This window comes from Haematobia irritans, chromosome 1 (assembly GCF_050003625.1).
Source record: "Haematobia irritans isolate KBUSLIRL chromosome 1, ASM5000362v1, whole genome shotgun sequence".
In the NCBI taxonomy this organism is placed as follows: domain Eukaryota; kingdom Metazoa; phylum Arthropoda; class Insecta; order Diptera; family Muscidae; genus Haematobia; species Haematobia irritans.
The window spans coordinates 17,987,583-18,010,320 of record NC_134397.1 but is presented as its reverse complement, the minus strand read 5'-3'; the positions used below and the strand labels follow the sequence as shown (position 1 = coordinate 18,010,320).

Sequence of the window (22,738 nt, the reverse complement as noted above, 5' to 3'; positions counted from 1 at the left end):
CAAGATTTTCTATAGAAATAAAATTTTGACAAAATTGTCTATAGAAATAAAATTTTGACACAATTTTCTATAGAAATAAAATTTTCAAAAAATTTTCTATATTAATAAAATTTTGACAGAATTTTCTATATCAATAAAATTTTTACAAAATTTTCTATATCAATAAAATGTTTAAAATTTTTTTTTGCAAAATTTTCTATAGAAATAAAATTTTTGCCAAGGCTTACATTTTTTTTGCCAAATTTTCTATAGAAATAAATTTTTTACAAACATTTTTTTTGAGATAGAAATAAAATTTTGGCAAAGTTTTCTATAGACAATAAAACTTTGCCAAAATTTTCTATAGAAATAAAATTTTTACAAAATTTTCTATATCAATAAAATTTTTACATTTTTTTTGCAAAATTTTCTATGGAAATAAAATTTTAGCAAGACTTATATTTTGATACCCAACACCATAGAATGGTGACGGGGGTATAATAAGTTTGTCATTCCGTTTGTAACACATCGAAATATCTATTTTCGACTATATAAAGTATATATATTCTTGATCAGGGAGAAATTCTAAGACGATATAAGCATGTCCGTCTGTCCGTCTGTCTGTCTGTCTGTCTGTCTGTCTGTTGTAATCACGCTACAGCCTTCAATAATGGCGATATAGTCCTGAAATTTGGCACAGATTCGTCTTTTGTCGGCAGGCAGATAAAGTTCGAAGATGGGCTATATCGGTCCAAGTTTGATATAGTCCACATATAAACCGACCTCCCGATTTGGGGTCTTGGGCTTAAAAAAACCTTAGTTCCTATCCAATTTGCCTGAAATTGGAAATCTAGAGGTATTTTATGACCACACAGAGGTGTGCCAAAAATGGTGATTATCGGTCCATTTTTTGGTATAGCCCCCATATGGACCGGTTTCCCAATTTTGCTTCTTGGGCGTCTAGAAAGTGTATTTTCTATCCGATTTGACTGAAATTTAAAATCTACAGGTATTTTAAGACCACAAATTGGTGGGTCGAAAATGGGGGTATCGGTCCATGTTTTGGTATAGCGCCCATATAGACCGATCTCCTGATTTTATTTCTTGGGCTTGTAGAATCCGTAGTTTTTACCCAATTTGCCTGAAATTTGAAATCTAGAGGTATTCTAGGACCATAAAGAGGTGTGCCGAAAATGGTGAGTACCGGTCCATGTTTTGATATAGCCACCATATAGACTGATGTCCCGATTTTACTTCTTGGTCTTCTAGAATCCGTAATTTTCATCCAATTTGCCTCAAATCGGAAATCTAGAGGTATTCTAGAACCATAAAGAGGTGTGCCAAAAATGTTGAGTATCGGTCCATGTTTTGATATAGCCCCCATATAGACCGATCTCCCGATTTTATTTCTTGGGCTTCTAGAATCCGTAGTTTTTATCCAATTTGCCTGAAATTATAAATCTAGAGGTATTCTAGGACCATAAAGACGTGTGGCGAAAATGGTCCGTAGCGGTCCATGTTTTGGTATAGCCTCTATATATAGACTGATCTCCCAATTTTGCTTCTTGGGCTTCTCGAATTCGTAGTTTTTATCCAATTTGCCTGAAATTATAAATCTAGAGGTATTCTAGGACCATAAAGACGTGTGGCGAAAATGGTCCGTATCGGTCCATGTTTTGGTATAGCCTCTATATAGACTGATCTCCCGATTTTACTTCTTGGGCTTCTAGAATTCGTAGTGTTCACCAAATTCGTCTGAAAGTGGAATTCTAGTGGTATTTGAGGAACATTAAGAGATGGTGAGTATTGCTCCTTGTTTTGGTATAGCCCCCATATGGACCTAACTCCCGGATTTATTTCTAGGACTTCTGGAATCCGGCTGACCACAAATAGTTCAGCCGAATATGGTGTGTGTCGACCCGTGTTTTAGTATAACATAGCCTCCACTTAGACCGATCTCCAGATTTAACTCCGTTTGGTAAGGCATCGATATATGTTAGACCTATTTAACTTCTTGAGGGTACACCCAAAAAAAAAAATATTTTCCTCCAGAAATAAATTTTAGACAAACAAAATTCCCTTTCGTATAAAGTATTTTCGTTTAGAGCAAACTAATACGAATTTTTGATAAGCGATTCAACGATTGTATCTAAAATTTGTGTCAAAAGAAAACTTTGCTTGTCTAAAATTTCGTTCCTCAGAAAAGGAAACACTTCTTTCAGGGTATGGCAGGTGCACTGATCATGAAAATTGCTTGAAACTAAAAGTAAAATTTCCAGATTTTACTCCTCGTATTCATTTAAATAATGGAGGAAAATCTACAGATTTACGATTTAAAATAAGGCGTTATTTCATCATATACACGATATGTTTATGATTTCTCTAAAACTCAAACAAAATTGGTTTTCATAAATCCAGAATCTAATCTAGTCTTCATAGGAAGAATCTGGTTGAACTGATTTACTTGGGAGAAAATTTGTCATCAAACCCCCCAAAATTCTATATATTATCAAGAAACCCGTTACAACGAAGAGTTTTCAAAGTAAACTATTACATTTGAGTCATGGTGGTGGGTATTTAAAATTCAGCCCGTCCGAACATACTGCTGTATATACTTGTTTTTTGCAAAATTTTCTATAGAAATCAAATTTTTACAAAATTTTCTATAGAAACAAAATTTTCTATAGAAATCAAATTTTTACAAAATTTTCTATAGACAATAAAATTTTACAAAATTTTCTATATCAACAAAATTTTTACAAATTTTTTTGCAAAATTTTGTATGGAAATAAAATTTTGGCAAGATTTACATTTTTTTTTTGCAAAATTTTCTATACAAACAAAATTTTGCTAAAATTTTCTATAGAAATACAATTTTGACAGAATTTTCTATATTAATAAAATTTTTACAAAATTTTCTATAGGAATAAAATTTTGACAAAATTTTTCTATAGAAATAATATTTTAACATTTTCTATAGAAATAAAATTTTGACTAACTTTTCTATAAAAATAAAATTTTGGAAAAATTTTCTATAAAAATTTGAAAAAATTGTATATAGAAATAAAATTTTGTCAAAATTTTCTATAGAAATACAATTTTTGCAAAATTTTCTATAGAAATAAAATTTCGACAAAATTTTTCTATAGAAATAATATTTTAACAACATTTTCTATAGAAATAAAATCTTGACAAAATTTTCTATAAAAATAAAATTTTGACAAAATTTTCTATATCAATAAAATTTTTAAAAAATTTTTTGCAAAATTTTCTATAGAAATAAAATTTTGGCAAGACTTACATTTTTTTTGCAAAATTTTCAATAGAAATAAATTTTTTACAACATTTTCTATAGAAACCAAATTTTGCCAAAATTTTCTATAGAAATAAAATTTTGACAAAATTGCTATACAAATAAAATTTTGGCAAAATTTTCTATAGAAATAAAATTTTTGCAAAATTTTCTATAGAAATAAAATTTTGGCAAAATTTTCTATAGGCATAAAATTTTGACAAATTTTTTCTATAGAAATTATATTTTAACAACATTTTCTACAGAAATAAATTTTTAACAAATTTTTCTATAAAAATAAAATTTTGGCAAAATTTTCTATAATATTTTGAAAAAATTGTATATAGAAATAAAATCTTGTCAAAATTTTCTATAGAAATACAATTTTTGCAAAATTTTCTATAGAAATAATCTTCTATAGAAATAATATTTTAACCACATTTTTTATATAAATAAAATTTTGACAACATTTTCTATAAAAATAAAATTTTGGCAAAATATTCTATAGAAATAAAATGTTGACAAAATTTCTACAGAAATAAAATTGTGACAGAATTTTCTATAGTAATAAAATTTTTACAGAAATTTCTATACCAATAAAATTCTTAAAATTTTTTTTGCAAAATTTTCTATAGAAATAAAATTTTGGCAAGACTATAGAAATAAAATTTTGACAAAATTTTCTATAAAAATAAAATTTTGACAAAATTTTCTATATCAATAAAATTTTTAAAAAATTTTTTGCAAAATTTTCTATAGAAATAAAATTTTGGCAAGACTTACATTTTTTTTGCAAAATTTTCAATAGAAATAAATTTTTTACAACATTTTCTATAGAAACAAAATTTTGCCAAAATTTTCTATAGAAATAAAATTTTGACAAAATTGCTATAGAAATAAAATTTTGGCAAAATTTTCTATAGAAATAAAATTTTTGCAAAATTTTCTATAGAAATAAAATTTTGGCAAAATTTTCTATAGGCATAAAATGTTGACAAATTTTTTCTATAGAAATTATATTTTAACAACATTTTCTACAGAAATAAATTTTTAACAAATTTTTCTATAAAAATAAAATTTTGGCAAAATTTTCTATAATATTTTGAAAAAATTGTATATAGAAATAAAATCTTGTCAAAATTTTCTATAGAAATACAATTTTTGCAAAATTTTTTATAGAAATAAAATTTCGACAAAATTTTTCTATAGAAATAATATTTTAACCACATTTTTTATATAAATAAAATTTTGACAACATTTTCTATAAAAATAAAATTTTGGCAAAATATTCTATAGAAATAAAATGTTGACAAAATTTCTACAGAAATAAAATTGTGACAGAATTTTCTATAGTAATAAAATTTTTACAGAAATTTCTATACCAATAAAATTCTTAAAATTTTTTTTGCAAAATTTTCTATAGAAATAAAATTTTGGCAAGACTTACATTTTTTTTTTGCAAAATTTTCAATAGAAATACATTTTTTACAAAATTTTCTATCGAAACAAAATTTTGCCAAAATTTTCTATAGAAATAAAATTTTGACGAAATTTCTATAGAAATAAAATTTTGGCAAAATTTTCTATAGAAATAAAATTTTGGCAAAATTTTCTATAGGCATAAAATTTTGACAAATTTTTTCTAAGAAATTATATTTTAACAACATTTTCTACAGAAATAAATTTTTAACAAAATTTTCTATAAAAATAAAATTTTGGCAAAATTTTCTATAATATTTTGAAAAAATTGTATATAGAAATAAAATTTTGTCAAAATTTTCTATAGAAATACAATTTTTGCAAAATTTTCTATAGAAATAAAATTTCGACAAAATTTGTATATAGAAATAATATTTTAACCACATTTTTTATAGAAATAAAATTTTGACAGAATTTTCTATAGTAATAAAATTTTTACAGAATTTTCTATATCAATAAAATTTTTAAATTTTTTTTGCAAAATTTTCTATAGAAATAAAATTTTGGTAAGACTTACATTTTTATTTGCAAAATTTTCTATAGAAACAACATTTTGCTAAAATTTTCTATAGAAACAACATTTTGACAAAATTTTCTATAGAAACAAAATTTTGCCAAAATTTTCTATAGAAATAAAATTTTGACAGAATTTTCTATAGTAATAAAATTTTTACAGAATTTTCTATATCAATAAAATTTTTAAATTTGTTTTTGCAAAATTTTCTATAGAAATAAAATTTTGGTAAGACTTACATTTTTTTTTGCAAAATTTTCAATAGAAATAAATTTTTTACAAAATTTTCTATAGAAACAAAATTTTGCCAAAATTTTCTATAGAAATAAAATTTTGACAAAATTTCTATAGAAATAAAATGTTGGCAAAATTTTCTATAGAAATATAATTTTGGCAAAATTTTCTATAGAAATAAAATTTTGGCAAAATTTTCTATAGACAATAAAATGTTTACAAACTTTTCTATATCAATAAAATTTTTGCAAAATTTTCTATAGAAACAAAATTTTGCTAAAATTTTCTATAGAAATAAAATTTTGACAAAATTTTCTATAGAAATAAATTTTCTATGGACATAAAATTTATAAAATTTTGACAAAATTTTCTATAGAAACAAAATTTTGACGAAATTTTCTAAAGAAATAAAATTTTGACAAAATTTTCTATAGAAATAAAATTTAGACAAAATGATGTTAATTTTATTTGAAAAAATTATACGCTAGTACGAATTTTTGGTCAAATAGTGGGAAAATATTGATCCAAAAAAAATTGATTGTGGCAATGCTTATTTCAACACAATTGACCTCAAATAGTTAATATGGAGAAACTAAAGCATACTTTTAGGCTCATTATTATAAAAGCCTTAGGCAATCTTTACCTTAAATGAATTTTCACACATTGTTGTTGTTGTTTAATTTATTAATAATAATATTTTGGCTTGGACCATAAAAACCCATTTTAGAAATAAAATAAAAATTTTAAATACATACAGATATATAATTTAAACAAATTAGTAAACAAAACAAAACTTAAGTTACTGGTATTTATGTTCAAATCGTTTCGTCGTTTTTTTTTGTTCTTTCTTATTTTTTTACATTTCGTTTTACATTCTACAAACTAAGTTAAAACATAAAAAAATCTAATAAAATTAAATTTAGCATTTCAAAAGAACAAACAAAAAAAATTAAATTAAAATACAAATTATAATAATAATAATAAACGTAAAATAAAATAAAGGGAATACTCGCAGCAATATAACAATAAAACAAAATTGTATTACAGTTACATTATAAAAACTAAAACAGACAAACAATGGCAAACGAACAGAAATAAAGGAAGGAAGATAAAGTAATAAATTTTGTAATCATAAACGAAAGTCGCACAAAAAACAAAACTGAAAGAAGTAAGGAAAAAATGTACAAAAATTCAATAGAATTATATGGAAACATGAAAAGCAATGATGGGGAAGTGAAGGATATCGAGAGAGAGAGAGTGGGAATATACACAATAAACATCATAAGGCCTTCTTTTTGCAGTAGTACAGCTAATCCGGAAGTAGTCATTTACATTTCCGTTATGTTTTGCAATGAGCTCACTCGTCGCTCACACGCCGCTACGCTACGCTCCTTCTTCAATGTCCTTAGAAAAAGACAAATTTGAATAATTGATACAAAATGAAAAACGACAAGGCATAAATCACACACAACGTTGTATAGTGCAAGATTTTTAAACTGTAAAGGAAGAAATGGAAGAGAAGAGAAGAGAAAAAAACTTAGAATAAAGTAAGAAACATTAAAAATGAAGACAAAAAGCCCAGTCTGCCTGGGATCCCGTCAGAAGGCTTCTCATAGGCAAAGCTGGTAAGGCTGGCTGTAAGAAATGTTCTTAAATTATGAAAACAATAAAGGACAACAGGGAAAAAAAGACGGATATCAATAACGACGACAAAAGCAACTGCGCCACCATTCTTAGTGACAATGATAACAATCACCATCGCTTCATAGTCATCGACAAATGACAATGATAGCGTTTCCGCCATCATCACACAATTGCATAGTGGGACAAAAATAATTCGAAAATAAATTACGATTCAGTGACAACATTTTCGAAAGAATAAAATAGACCACCACAGAGAAAAAAATTGTCTACACAGAGCGAAATTGCTTCTTCATAGGCAAATAGTCTCCACAGAGACGAACGTTACATGGACACAATCGTGTCCAATGAGAATGAATCTGTCTCCACAGAGACAAAATTTGTCCCAACAGAGACAAAATATGTCATCATAGAGACAAAATTCGTATCTACAGAGATAAGATTTGTCTCCACAAACACAAGATGGTCTCCGCACAGCCAAAATTTATCTCCAATGAAACGTAACTGTTTCGAAATAGACCAAATGTTGTCTCCTCAAAGACAAAATTGTCGCCACTGAGACAACCTTCGTCTCCACATAGACAAAATTATATCCAATAAAACAAAATTTTGTCTCTATTAAAGCAAAATTGTCTTCGAATTGAAAAATTGTATCATACAGACAAATTTGTCTCTACTGTGAGAAATTTGGACTCAGCAGAGGATAGACAAAATAGACAAATTGGTCTCCAAATGGAACAAATTGTATCCATAGAGACAGAATTTCTCCACAGGGACAAAATTAGTCTCCACAGAGACAAAATTCGTCTCCATAGAGACCAACTTGTCTCAGCCGAGACAAACTATCAAAATATTTTCCACAAAGACAATTTGTCTATAAAGCGCCAAATATTGTATCCACTTAGACATATATTGTCTTCACCTAGATAAATTTTGTCTCCATAGAGACCAAAATCGTCTGCACATAATCAAAATCCCTCCAAAAGTTGTCTCCACATAGACGAAATTGTCTCCAAAGACTTTTTCTCCATATGAGCGAAATTATTTCAACAGAGACGAAATTGTCTCCACAGAGACGAAATTGTCTCCACAGAGACCAAATTGTCTCCACAAATACATAATTCGTCTTCACAAGAAAAAAGCTGTATCTACGTAGACAAACTTTTACTACACCGAAACAAACCTTGTCTCCAAATAAAAAGACATGAAATGTTTCTCCGCATAGATCAAATTGTCTCCACAGTAACAAAATTATCTCTAGAGACATAATTGACTCCAAATAGGCAAATTGTATCCCCAGAGGCAAATCGTCTCTACAAAAGGAAAATTGTCTCCACAAAATCAAAAAGACATAATAACAAATATTGGTTCTGGTAAGGAGACAAAGTTTTCACCCAATTGTCTCCAAATAGACAACAGCAGACAACATTTTTTTTCCAAAAGACAAAAATGTCTCCAAAGTGGCAAAATTGTATCCATAGAAAAAAGATTCGTCACAATAGAGACAAAATTGTATCCACAGAGACCAAATGGTCTCAATAGAGGCCAAATTGTCTCTACGAAGACATAATTCGTTTGCCACTTTAAAAATTTGGTCTCCACAACGAGGATATTGTCGCCACATCGACAAAATTGTCACAGCAGAGACAAAATTGGTCTCCAAATAAACAAAATTGTCACAACACAGACAAAATTCATCGAGACAAAATTGCCTTCAAAAGATATCCTCAGAGCCATAATTTGTCTCCACAGAGACCAAATGGTCTCAATAGAGGCCAAATTGTCTCTACGAAGACTTAATTCGTTTGCCACTTTGAAAATTGGTCTCCACGACGAGGATATTATCGCCACATCGACAAAATTGTCACAGCAGAGACAAACTTGGCCTTCCAAATAACCAAAATTGTCCCCACAGAGACAACATTCATCGAGACAAAATTGCCTTCAAAAGATATCCTCAGAGCCATAATTTGTCTCCACAGAGACCAAATGGTGTCAATAGAGGCCAAATTGTCTCTACGAAGACATAATTCGTTTGCCACTTTAAAAATTGGTCTCCACGACGAGGATATTGTCGCCGCAGAGACAAAATTTTCTCCGCAGAGACAAAATTGGCCTTCCAAATAACCAAAATTGTCCCCAAAGAGACAAAATTCATCGAGACAAAATTGCCTTCAAAAGATATCCTCAGAGCCATAATTTGTCTCCACAGAGATCAAATGGTCTCAATAGAGGCCAAATTGTCTCTACGAAGACTTAATTCGTTTGCCACTTTAAAAATTGGCCTCCACGACGAGGATATTATCGCCACATCGACAAAATTGTCACAACAGAGACAAAATTGGCCTTCCAAATAACCAAAATTGTCCCCACAGAGACAAAATTCATCGAGACAAAATTGCCTTCAAAAGACATCCTCAGAGCCATAATTTGTCTCCACAGAGACCAAATGGTCTCAATAGTGGCCAAATTGTCTCTATGAAGACATAATTCGTTTCACACTTTAAAAATTGGTCTCCACGACGAGGATATTGTCGCCGCAGAGACAAAATTTTCTCCGCAGAGACAAAATTGGCCTTCCAAATAACCAAAATTGTTCCCAAAGAGACAAAATTCATCGAGACAAAATTGCCTTCAAAAGATATCCTCAGAGCCATAATTTGTCTCCACAGAGACCAAATGGTCTCAATAGAGGCCAAATTGTCTCTACGAAGACTTAATTCGTTTGCCACTTTAAAAATTGGTCTCCACGACGAGGATATTATCGCCACATCGACAAAATTGTCACAACAGACAAAATTGGCCTTCCAAATAACCAAAATTGTCCCCACAGAGACAAAATTCATCGAGACAAAATTGCCTTCAAAAGATATCCTCAGAGCCATAATTTGTCTCCACAGAGACCAAATGGTCTCAATAGAGGCCAAATTGTCTCTATGAAGACATAATTCGTTTCACACTTTAAAAATTGGTCTCTACAAAGAGTATATTGTCGCCACAGAGACAAAATTTTCTCCACAGAGACAAAATTGGTCTCCAAATAAACAAAATTGTCACAACACAGACAAAATTCATCGAGACAAAATTGCCTTCAAAAGACATCCTCAGAGCCACAATTTGTCTCCACAATAGAGGTCAAATTGTCTCCACAGAGATGTAATTCGTTGCCCACTTTAAAGATTGGTCCCCACAAAGAGAATATTGACGCCACAGAGACAAAATTTTCTCCGCGGAGAAAAAAAATGTCTTCAAATAACCAAACTTGTCACCACAGAGACAAAATTCGTCTCCATAGACACAAAATTGTCATTCTCAGAGTCACAGTTTGTCTCCACAGAGACACAATTTTGCCACAGAGACAAAATTAGGTCAAATTGACTCCACAAAGATGTAATTCGTTTCCCACTTTAAAAATTGGTCTCCACAAAGAGGATATTGTCACAGCAGAGACAAATAGCCAAAATTGTCCTCACACAGATAAAATTCATCGCCATAGAGACAAAATTTCTTCCAAATAGGCAAATTGTATCCACAGAGGCAAAATATCTCTACGAAAGCAAAATTTTCTACACAAAGACAAATTTGTCTCCAAAAGACATGCGCAGAGCTACAAGTTGTCTCCACAGAGACAAAATTAGTCGCCACATAAATAAAATTATCTCAGCAGAGACAAAATTTTTTTCAAAAAGTCAAAAATGTCTCCAAAGAGGGAAAACTGTATCCACAGAGACAAAATATCTCTACAAAAGAAACATTCCCTACACAAAGACAAATTTGTCTCCAAAAGACATCCGCAGAGGTACAAGTTGTCTCCACAGAGACAAAATTAGTCGCCACATAAACAAAATTATCTCAGCAGAGACAACATTTTTTTTTCCAAAAAGACAAAAATGTCTCCAAAGAGGCCAAATTGTATCCAAAGAAAAAAGATTCGTCACAATAGTGACAAAATTGTCTACAGATTCGTCACAATAGTGACAAATTTGTCCACAGATTCGTCACAATAGTGACAAAATTGTCTACACAAAGACGTAATACGTTTCCCACCTTAAAACTTGGTCTCCACCAAGAGAATGTTGTCGCCATATCGACAAATTTGTGACCGCAGAGACATAATTGGCCTTCTAAATAACCGAAATTGTCCCCACAGAGACAAAACTCGTCTCCATAGAGACAAAATTGCCTCCAAATAGGCAAATTGTATCCACAGACGTAAATCATCTCTACAAAAGCAAAATTGTCTGCACAGAAACAAAATTGTCTGAAAAAAACATCCTCCACAGAGACACAAATTTCACCACCAGAGACAAATTTTTTTTCCACAGAGACAAACATGTCTCCTCAGAGGCAGAATTATATCCATAGAGACAAAAGTCGTAGCAATAGAGACAAAAATGTCTCCACAGGGACAACATTTTTCTCTAAAAAGACGAAATTAGTCCTGTGGAGCAAAATGACAACCACAGAGATAAACTTTGCCTCCAGTTAGCCAACAAGCGTCTTCAAATAAATAAAATTGCCTCACACAATTGTGTTCACAGAAACAAAATTAGTCTCCAATAACACAAAATGGTCTCAGAATAGAAAAAATATCTATGGGAGGGACATAGACCACACAGTGTCTCCACAGTGGCTATAAAGACAAGAGTCGTCACAATAGAGACAAAATTGTCTCCACAGGGACAATATTTGTCTGGAAATAAACGAAATTAACCCTACTAAGACAAAATTGTAGCCAGTAAAATAGAATTGGTGTCTACATAGACGAAATTGTCTCGATTGTTACTTTGCCTCCACATATTCAACAGACAAAATTTGTCTCCACAGAAACAAAATTGTCATCTGAGAGACAAAATTATTCTCGACAAAAAATTTGTTTCCCTAGATACAAAAATGTCTCCACAATGGAAGAATGTCTCCAAAGAAAATGAACACCAAGTAGACAAAATTAATTCCCGCGGCACAAAATTTGTTTTCACATAGACATTGTCTCCATTGTCTCCAAAGAGACAAATTTTTCTAAAGAAACTTTTGCCTTCACATAGATACATTTTAGGAAAGAATTCTGATAAAATTTTTTTTAAGAATTTTCTGTTGTCTCCCCAGAGACATACATTTTTCCAAAGAGACTTTTGTCGCCATGGAGAACATTTTTGTATACTCCTCATTTTGTTATAAAAGTTCTACACATTTTCCCTGTTTTTGGCCCACTATGCATTGCCTCATGCCTCAGTTGTGATTATTATTGGCTCCATCAATCGTCACGGCTCGTTCTTTGCCGTATGCCACAAATTCCTCGATACGCACTGTTCAACTTGCTTACTTGGAACAGCCATAGCGTACTCCTGTGATTTCCAACAGATTTGGCTACCTACCGTTCATGTCGCTTCACCGATTCTGCCACTGTACTTGGTTCATCCTTCACCACATAGGACCGCAAACCCCATAAGCTGATGCGAAACAGTTCAGTCCAATCTATGGGCCGCATATCGAAGGCAAACAATTGCTTATCCTTCGCATCCAATTTATCCCAGAGTGCTCGCACATTGCTATTGTCAAATATGAATTCATTGGACGAGAAATATTCCATCACCGAGCAAAATTTGTGGATTTTCCGATAAATTTTCAACATTCTGTGTTTGGATAAGGAAGAGAGAAGGAGAATGGGAGAGTTAGAATGATGAAACAATACCAAAATCAAAATGCATAACAAAAAAAAAAAACAAAACGCTGGAAAATGGCTGAAAGAAATGACACCAAAAAAAGTTCTTAGGGTTAGAGAGATATCGATGATATCAGGCGAGAAGAGGCCAGGATTTAAAAACGAAAACCGCACCTAAACAAAGCACAATCAGCCGCGAAAAGCCAAATATTTGTTGAAAAACATTGGAATAAGGCGTAGCGGCCAGGAAACCCAAAAACCAAAATTTTCACCACACACACACAGATATTCGCCTGTATAAGAGAGTGGGAGAGGGAACATTCATACATTTTGGGTTTGGAATAGTTAACCATACAAAACCACACAAAGTCCTCTAAACTATCGGTATTTGTGATATCATGGATTTTCAGAGGTATGGTCATAACGAATTGGGCTAGGAGCTAAAAAAGCCAACAATGTCGTAGATAACATTAAAATTTAGTATCCGTTTTGATTTGTTCGAATTGGTTAACTTTGGTAACAATTATGGCCCTCAAACGGCTGACAAAGCAAACGCAGGATAAAGTGACTCTGCGATATTTTAGCTTGTTGTAGGCGAAGCGCCTTCTTAAGATGATCGACAATTTTGTTAGTGCCAAGCTTACTCTTCAAAATGCCCCAATGGGCAAATCTCCAACGGATTGAGATCCGGAGATTTTGGTAACCATTGTGCGGTAGAAATTAAACGTGGTACCAACTTTTTAGCCGTGCTGAGTGCAATGTCAAGATCTAAGCACTCTGCGACCAAGGCGGGATGAGTCCTAATTGTGAGCTGGGGTTGAGTCGGGTAGTTTTGGCAGAGCAAGCGAAAATATGACGCGTGTCATATAGCCCTTGGTTGTAGATGCGACACACGTCACGCTGCTATCAATCACTGCGAATTGAGGCAGCTGCACTTGCCTGATCATAGTTGGTCTGCCCCGGGGCAAATCTCCAACGGATTGAGATCCGGCGATTTTGATGACCATTGTGCGCTAGAAATGAAGCGAGGAACCATCTTTTTTAGACGTACTGAGTGCAATGTGGGATGAATCCTTAGTGATCTGGAGGGTGAGTCGGGTATGGCCCTTGGTTGTAGATGGGATACACGTCACGCTGCTATCAATAACTGATAAGTAGGAATGGAGGCAGCTGCACTTGTCTGATCTTAGTTAGGTTAGGTGGCAGCCCGATGGCTCACTTAGACTATTCAGTCCATTGTGATACAACATTGGTGAACTTCTCTCTTATCACTGAGTGCTGCCCGATTCCATGTTAAGCTCAATGGCAAGGGACCTCCTTTTTATAGCTGAGTCTGAACGGCGTTCCACATTGCAGTGAAACCTACTTAGAGAAGTTTTGAAACCCTCAGAAATGTCACCAGCATTACTGAGGTGCGTAATCCACCGCTGAAAAACTTTTTGGTGTTCGGTCGCAGCAGGAATCGAACCCACGACCTTGTGTATGCAAGCCGGGCATGCTAACCATTGCACCAAGGTGGCTCCCTCTGATCTTAGTTGGTCTGCCGTGAGAGGTTTGTTTCTTCCGGTGTTATGAGTAGTGGTCGAACTCCGAGAACAGGATGATCTTGGTCTCCACAAAAAGATGTTCCGGGGATGTACTGCGTAGACATCCAGCCGAAGTTCCAAGAACAGCGTTGTAACAGGTCTGTATGTTACTCCACTGAGTGTCAATTGTCGGGGGTCTTACTTGGTCCAAAACAATCCTGGTCTACCGGTGCTGTGGGCGGTGGTCGAACTTTGAGAACAGTATTAACTTTGTAGCTTCCTACCTCTTCAGCAAAAGTTTCCTACTGAAATCTGTTCAAACCTGTTTGATCTAGAGGGTATCTGTTGTTACGCTGGATCTAGTGCTCTAGAAAGTATAGGTCAAATCTTACGCACCGTGGTGGTTGCATATCCATTAGATTCCAAGGAGATACGACTTTGACAACATGTAATTGAGTCAGCGCAAAGGCGTTATCTTGATCTCTACATAAAGATGTTCCAGCGATGTACCGCGTAGACATCCAGCCGAAGTTCTAACGGCAGTGTTCTAACAGGTCTGTAAGTTACTCCACTGAGTGTCATTTTTCTCCGGTGCTATGGGCGGACTCCGAACTCCGAGAACAGGATTAACCTTTTAGCTTCTCGTCACTTCAGCTACAGTATCTTCATGAATCCTGCTCACGCCTTCCTGAACTAGAGGTTATCTTTTGTAACGGTGGACTTCGAGGCTAAGGTTGTATATCAACCCTTACATTCCTGGGTTGTGGTTGCATAACCACAAAATTAAGATTTGCTATTACTGCTATAACAACCCAGGGATATTGCTTGGAGTACAAGTAATTGTGTACTATATGAAGGCCAAGGGATGATCTTGGTCTTCATATAGTGGTGTTCCAGGGATGTACTGCGGAGATATACTGTCGACGTGCTAAGGGCAGCGTTCTGAAAGGTCTGTATGTTATTGTACTGCGTATCACTTGTCTAAGGTGTCCACACTGGTGCCGCATAGTCCGACGACTGACCGGCTAATTGTCTCAAATGTCATCAATAAGGTTTCTTTGTGTTAAATTTCTAGCAAAGAAATAACTGGTAAGATCAGCAAGGTAGATGTTTCGCAAATGTCGGCGACAATGAGCCCGGATACTATGATTGTACAGTCGTTCGCATATGATACAATCTCAACGGCATAAGGTGCGCGTGGAATAGATGGTAGATAGAGGTTGAAGAATGCCGGAAATATTACTCCACCTTGGATAACTCCATGTTTTACTCTACGTGGTCTTGATTTTTTGTTCCTAAATTCCTCATACAATTGGCGCCCCCAAAGATAATTAAGAACTCACCTTGGAAAACTCCCTGTTTCACTCTACAAGGTCTTGATTTGTTCTTCCTAAATTCCTCGTACTATTGGCGCCCCATAGATAATTAAGAACTCAAAGTTTGGTTCCTGTTAGGACGTATTTTCAATGTTCTCGAAGAGTGTGACATGGTTGACCTAACGAATCGGATATCGTATCCTGGTACACGTCATTTTTCAGATATCTGGTATAATGAATGGTTCGAAGGGGAAATTGAGGAGTCTTGGCAAGAACTCAACTTCCAGCATTCCCAGATGCTTCAGCATTAGCATAGAAATTCCGTAGGAAAGCTCCTATCGCCTTGGATGGTTTCGTGCTGTTGATGACACTGGTAAATTCGGCTGTGGTAAATTTTGGTGTGTCGTTGGCTGGGAGACCACGAATGCGTCAAATGACTCTCCTTTTCGCTCTATCACCCTCGGGATGCTCAAAAAACTATCGGTTGAAAAACTTCGCTCATCTTTTCGGATCAGTCACTGTCACGCCAAAGGTGACTATGATCCCATCCTCTATTGTAGCAGGGTTCGAGAGTGCTTCACTGTTGACCCCGACTTTCCTGTGTCAGTGCCCAGGTTTCATTGCTTCAGTTGATGTAACCAAGTGTCCCGTTAGCGCTCGTCGATAGTTCCCTGATTCTTAGATCAGTAGGGATATCACGACGGGGAGTTGCTGTGAAATTGGGATCCACATGGGCAATTCGAGCAGCGAGTATGAAGCGAGCGTCTGCGGCATTCATGATGTCCCGGAACACCTTCTGGGCAAGATAAATATGGTAGGGGGACGGGAGTTCACTGAAGCGTCAATCTGTGTATTCTCTGCAGCATTCCCAGTTGGCTTTCAGGCGATTAGAGGTTATGAAATTGGAGCCTGAGATTTAGGGGGAAATGGTCTAATCTCAGGGCGGAAAATGTAAGGCGCCATGCACTCTAACGACCCAATGCTGCCGTAATTGGCACAACATTTTACCACTGGTAAGCTTCTAAATTATGGTACGTCTCTGGCTCGAAGAGAACGAATTGATCTCCTTTTCTCTCTATCACTCTCGGGATGCTCGACAAGTCTCTCCTCGGATCAGTCGCCGTCACGTCGCCAAAGGTGACTAAGATCCTACTATCCCTTGTAAGGGGGTTCGAGAGATCTCCTACCGATGGCTACAACATACCTGTGCCAGGGCTTGGGTGCTCTAATCATGTGACCTGCTTGTGATCGTGTACTATCTTACTAAACTCCAGATTTAGTTCCGTGATTCTTAGATCAGCAGGGTTAGCACGGCAGTGAGTTGCTGGGAAGTTGAACCACGAGCGGGTTCTGTAATGATGACGTCTCGAAACACCTTTCGGACTTGGTAGGATGATGCCGCGATCTGTGTATTCTTTGAAGCATTCCCAGTTGGCTTTCTTTTGGTTGATGAACGTCCGCTATTACAACTTACCTGTTCCAGCACCTAGGATACATTGCTTAAGGTGCTCTAACCACGTGTTCCGCTTGTGCTCGTCGACTCGATCTTAGCTAGAGATTGATCAGTTCCATAATTCTTGGATGAGCACAGTTAGTACGACGGGGAGTTTGGCCTCACCAATTCAAACAGCGGCTGTTGCATTGATGATGTCCCGAAACACTGCCTGAAGCATACCCAGTTGGCTTTCTTTTGGTTGATGAACGTCCGGTATTCAAAGGTTATGAAATCGGAGCGTCGGTCAATGGTGAGAATTATGAGGAAATGGTCCGTAGGGCATATGTAGGAGGGGAGAGGGGTCATGTAGTCTGATTGCCCAGTGAGGATGTCGTGTGTTGACATAGTATCTTGCCATTATACTCTCGTAGCGAGGCCGGAATAGCTTCGCAAGTGCACCCACTCCAAACACCGGTTGCAAACTCGCCGAAACGGAACAGTGTTGAATCTGGTTTCGGCAGACTGAACAATGCCGTGGTCCTGGGGTTTCCTCTCTTTTGGCTCCGACGAGACGCAAACGAAGACGGAAGAAACAACAGCCACTGAACGAGGAGGCTCCGAGGATTACACCAAAAAGACCGACGAAACAACAGCTACTGACCGATGACCTAAACCCATCGCATCAATCCGTTAAAAAAACATGCCGCCGTGCGATAGGAGTTTGATGATGATGGAGTCCTGTTGGAATGTCCATGGTATGCGGCCGCAATGTTTGTTTGTCCCGATATTGGGCATTTATTTTGACCACACAATCGATGCGACCATGTATCTTTACGGCGACCCATTCCATTACCATAGACGGTGGAAGATGTAAGTTTTCAGCTGAGCTCTTTGGCAAGTAAGCGAGATCACTTTGGTTGTTCAAAAACGGCTCAATTTGGAATGGCTTATCATTGTAGAAAATCAAATTCGGTAACTGTACGGTCTAACCCGCCGTGGTGGGATCGGAGTTCGATGATGATAGAGTTCTGTTGGAAATTCCATGGTCTGCGGCCGAAATGTTTGTTTGTCCCGATAATATTGGGTATTTGGAATGGGTTCCACATAGGAGAAAATCAAATTCGGAAAATGTCTAGTCTAACTTTTTTCGTACATCGGTGAACTCTTGCACTTTTTGGACCTTCAATCGCCACATTTCTAAAATTTCAAGTAATTCCTTGCTAAAGACAAATCCTTTCTGTACTCCAAACAAATTTTTCTAAGCCCACTCTCACCTATATCAAAAGCTTCGATAAATCAAACATAACATCCATTCAATATACGTCCTTCGCGTAAAGGGTTATCCACCAAAAACAAAAAAAAGGTTAATCAAAATTCATTGGAAAATTGAATGGTTGGACGAATTTGAATTTCAATGTTTGAGTTTTTGATCGGCCACTGAGGCAGTAGCATCAAGGACCTTATGTCACGCTATATCCTTTTTGCTTGCTTTTCACTTTAGGGGCTATGCTTTGATTTACATTTGAACTTTACGCGTATGAACGTGTGTTTAGGTTTGGGTCCGTGGAATGATGGACCATTTTGGTTTGTTTGGATTTCGCAGGATTTTCTGTTTTTTTTTTTTTGTACGTTTTTGGCTGTGGCCAAATATTGACTTAATATTCACACTTTACCTGGGTTTTTTGCCAATAACCAACATTAACATATCCATAAATAAGGCGGGTAATGTGTGATACAAAAATGAGAGTAAAGAAAATTGCCATTTAGAGCTGACAATGGTGAAACATGGATACCATATTGATTTACGCAATGGCAATTTGCGACCATATTCAATGGCATATTCCATAAATTCGCGCCAACTGGAAAGATTTTCCGAATCTGGGACATAATTGTAAATGGGTGGTGTGTCATAACTGGGGAAAGAGAACAAAAAATGGAAATTATTACAAAACCTTGGGAAGGTTTCAATATGGATATCATCCACTTACGTATTACGGGCAATATCCCAGGCACTGGTTAGTAGGGCATTAACACACAAATCCACAGGTACCATATGAGCTTTATTTTCCACCTTGCCACTAAAGATACGCATTACTCCCGAGCCCACACCAACTATAATGCCACAGGGTCCATACATATTATCAATCCAACCGGAAACAGGTTCACGATATGTGGTAACAACTAAAAACAGGGATAGAGGATTTTTTTATTATTTAGGATTTAATTAAATAATTTCGCGATTTTAAAATTATTTTTCCAATTTTTCGAAAACTTCCTCCCCGGAGCTTACTTACCTATACCCGGGCGAAATATGGTCACTGGTAAACCTCCTCCATAGCTTTGTATTATATCCTCAGCTAAAACTTTGGTAAAGGCATAGGTATTTGGAAAATCTTTCACTATAGTCGGCGTTAATGTGTTCAATGTTTGTTCATCCAAACATTCTCCCAACTGTAGAGCCTTATCACCAGACAATGCACAATTATAGAATTTCTCTTGTATATGTTTACGATTGCAATGGGCAAATGCTGTGGACACATGCACGACAGCCTTCAAATGTACAATCTCTTTGGCCAATTTGAGAATTTCCTTTGTCCCACTAACATTTATACCAATGGCCATTTTAAGTTTTTCATCGAAGCGTACTGTGGCTGCACCATGGATGATTATATTCACTTGATCTCGTAGCATTTCACGATCTTCATCGGAGATACCTAAAGCTGGCATTGAGACATCACCACTGATTACAGTGATTTTGTCACGATAATTTGGTGTGATCTTTTTGAGTTTTTCAAAGACCTGAAAGTAGAAATAGGGGAGAGGGGTGCAAAAGATAATAATATAAAAATAGGCTAATAAAATGGTTTGATAAAAATATAAATAAATAATATTTGGTTGGTACGCCACTATCACTACTCAAAAAGCATTTTCTAGGATATGCAATCTTCTGACCTACAGTTGTAACATCGAGACCTTCGCACCTACAGTTCGAACACTGAGCCCTTTGACTCTAAAGTTTACAGTTTCCCGAATGCGATTTTCGGGCCTACGGGTTTTCTACTGGGCCCTTCAAACCGAGTGTACACTTCCCCCACTGACGCCTTCGGGCGTACAATCCCACCACTAAAACCTTCGCGGCTACAGTTTCGCCAATGTGATCTTCGGGGTCACCAATCCTCTACTGGGCCCTTCAAATCTAGAGGTTTTGTGTGTACATTTCCCCCACTGAGGCCTTGGAACCTACAGTTCCTTCGCGCCTACAGTTTCGCCAATGTGATCTTCGGTCCTACGATTCCTCTACTGGGACCTAGAGTTTTTGAGTGTACATTTCCCCTACTGAGGCCTAGTTGCACTATTAAAACCTTCGGTACTACGATTTTCCTATAGAGATCTTCGGGTCTACATTTCCTATAATAGGCCCTTGAGGCTATAGTTTTCGGATTTACACTTCCGTCACTGAGATCTTTGGGATTACATTTCAACCACTAAGGCCTTCGGACATAGATTTTAGACCTTCGGGCCTACAGTCTACATGATCCAAGAACTTTGGGTCTTGGATCACACAACCCAGACCTTACGGCCTACAGTTCTCCCACTGAAACTCTCGGGTCTAGACTTCACTGAGGCCTTGGAGCCTACAGTATCACTATTAAAACATTCGGTTTTACGTTTCCCTATAGAGATCTTCGGCCTACTGTTCCTCCACTAAACCCTTAGAGGCTACAGTTTTCTGGTTTGCACTTCTTCCACTGAGACTATGGGACTACATTTCTACCACTAAGGTCTTCGGGCCTACATATTCACCCACTGAGATCTTTGGGCCTTGGATCACACAATTTAGATCTTACGGCCTACAGTCCCCTCATTGAGACTTTCGGATCTATACTTCACTGAGACCTTAGGGACTATAGTTCCACAACTAAAATCTTCGGTACTAGCGTTTTCCCATAGATATCTTCGGGTCTAGAGGTCCTCCAATAGGCCCTTAGACATTACAGTTTTCAGGTTGACACTTCCACCACTGAGACTTTTGAACCACATTTCCACCTCTAAGGCCTTCGGGCCTACAGTTTCACCTTTGAGATTTTCAGGTCTATAGTTGGTATACTGTACCCTTCCGGGTACCCTTCCCTTCCCCCATTGAGGCCTTCGGAAGCACTAGGGCCTTTAGGCTTACAGTTGCAATACTGAGATCTTCGAGCCTACATTTCCACCATTGACAACATTGGGCCTTAGATAACACAACTTCGATCTTCTGGCCAACAGTTCACCCACTCAGTCGTGACAGCCTACAGTTTTTGGGTTTACGCATCCTCCACTGTGGCCTTCGGGTTAACATTCCATCACCCTTTCGGGCATAAAGTTTTCCCATTGCAATGTTAGAGCCTTCTCGGATCTACTTTTGCATCATTGGCCTACATTTTCATCACTGAGCTCTTCGAGCCTGAAGTTTTCAGGTCTACACGTCCTCCACTACAATTCCACAAATAAACAGTTGTACGACTGAGATCTCCGGGCCTTGAATTCCACAACTGGGCCTTCGAGTCTACAGGTTTCGCTCTACATTTTTCCCACTGAGACCTTCGGACCTGACAGTTCACATCTCCAATGTGATCTTTGGACCTATACTTCCCCACTACAGTTGCAACGCTGAGACATTTAAGCTTATACCACTGAGATCTTATAGTCTAAATGTCAACCACTGAGCTCATCGAGCCTGAAGGGTTTACACTTCCTCCACTAAGCCGGTCGCGACTAAAGTTCAAACTTTGGACCCACAGTTCTACCACTGAGATCCCCGGGCCTATAATTCCACAACTGGGCCTTCGAGTCTACAGGTTTCGAGTCTACATTTTCCCCACTGAGACCTTCGGGCCTACCAGTTCACATCTCCAATGTGATATTTGGGACTATACTTCCCCACTACATTTGCAACGCTGAGACATTTAAGCTTATACCACTGAGATCTTATGGTCTAAATGTCAACCACCGAGCTCAACGAGCCTGAAGGGTTTACACTTCCTCCACTAAGCCGGTCGCGACTAAAGTTCAACTTTTGGACCCACAGTTCTACCACTGAGATCTTCGGCCCCCCTTCCGCAACTGGGCCTTCGAGCCTACAGTTTTCGGATCTACACTTTCCCCACTGAGACCTTCGGGTCCATACTTCCACCACTGGGGCCTGCAGACCTACAGTTGCAACAGTGAGAGCTTTGAACCTACACCCCCGAGATCTTCCGACCTATATTTCAACCACTGAGCAGTCCAACACTAGTGTTTTGGGATCTACGATTTTTGAGCCTACATTTAAACCACTACAGATTTCGGGTCTATACTTCCTCCACTGAGGCCTTCGAGCCTATAGTTTAACTTTCGGGCCTGGAGTTCCTCCACTGAATCTTTCGGTCCTATAGTTTCCCCACTGAAATCTTCAAGCCTACATTTGAAACACTGGGATCTTCTAGTCCACAATTCCTTCACTATATCTTTCGAGTTTACAGTTTCCCCGTTGAAACCTTCGGGTCTACAGTTGCACCACTGAATCTTTCGGTCCTATAGTTTCCCCGTTGAGAACTTCGGGCCTACAGTTTTTCTACTGAGGCCGTATGGCTTACAGTTTCTCTAAAGTTTACAGGTCTACACCTTCCATACTGAGGCAT

The 22,738-nt window shown here is 36.4% G+C and overlaps 1 protein-coding gene across 2 annotated transcripts in view; it reads right to left on the bottom strand.

Moving 5' to 3' along the window:
* Window positions 1-6,161: 6,161 nt before the first annotated feature.
* Window positions 6,162-22,738, bottom strand: part of wat (waterproof) — a 225,003-nt gene continuing 208,426 nt past the window's right edge. For both annotated transcript variants that reach the window (XM_075289488.1, XM_075289489.1), the window contains 5 exons: window positions 19,373-19,877; window positions 19,067-19,259; window positions 18,752-18,991; window positions 12,515-12,772; window positions 6,162-6,994 (listed from right to left, as the gene is read on the bottom strand). In XM_075289488.1, the coding sequence (XP_075145603.1) occupies window positions 6,904-6,994; window positions 12,515-12,772; window positions 18,752-18,991; window positions 19,067-19,259; window positions 19,373-19,877 (1,287 nt within the window). In that variant the 3' untranslated portion in view covers window positions 6,162-6,903. The remainder of the gene's footprint in view (window positions 6,995-12,514; window positions 12,773-18,751; window positions 18,992-19,066; window positions 19,260-19,372; window positions 19,878-22,738) is intronic.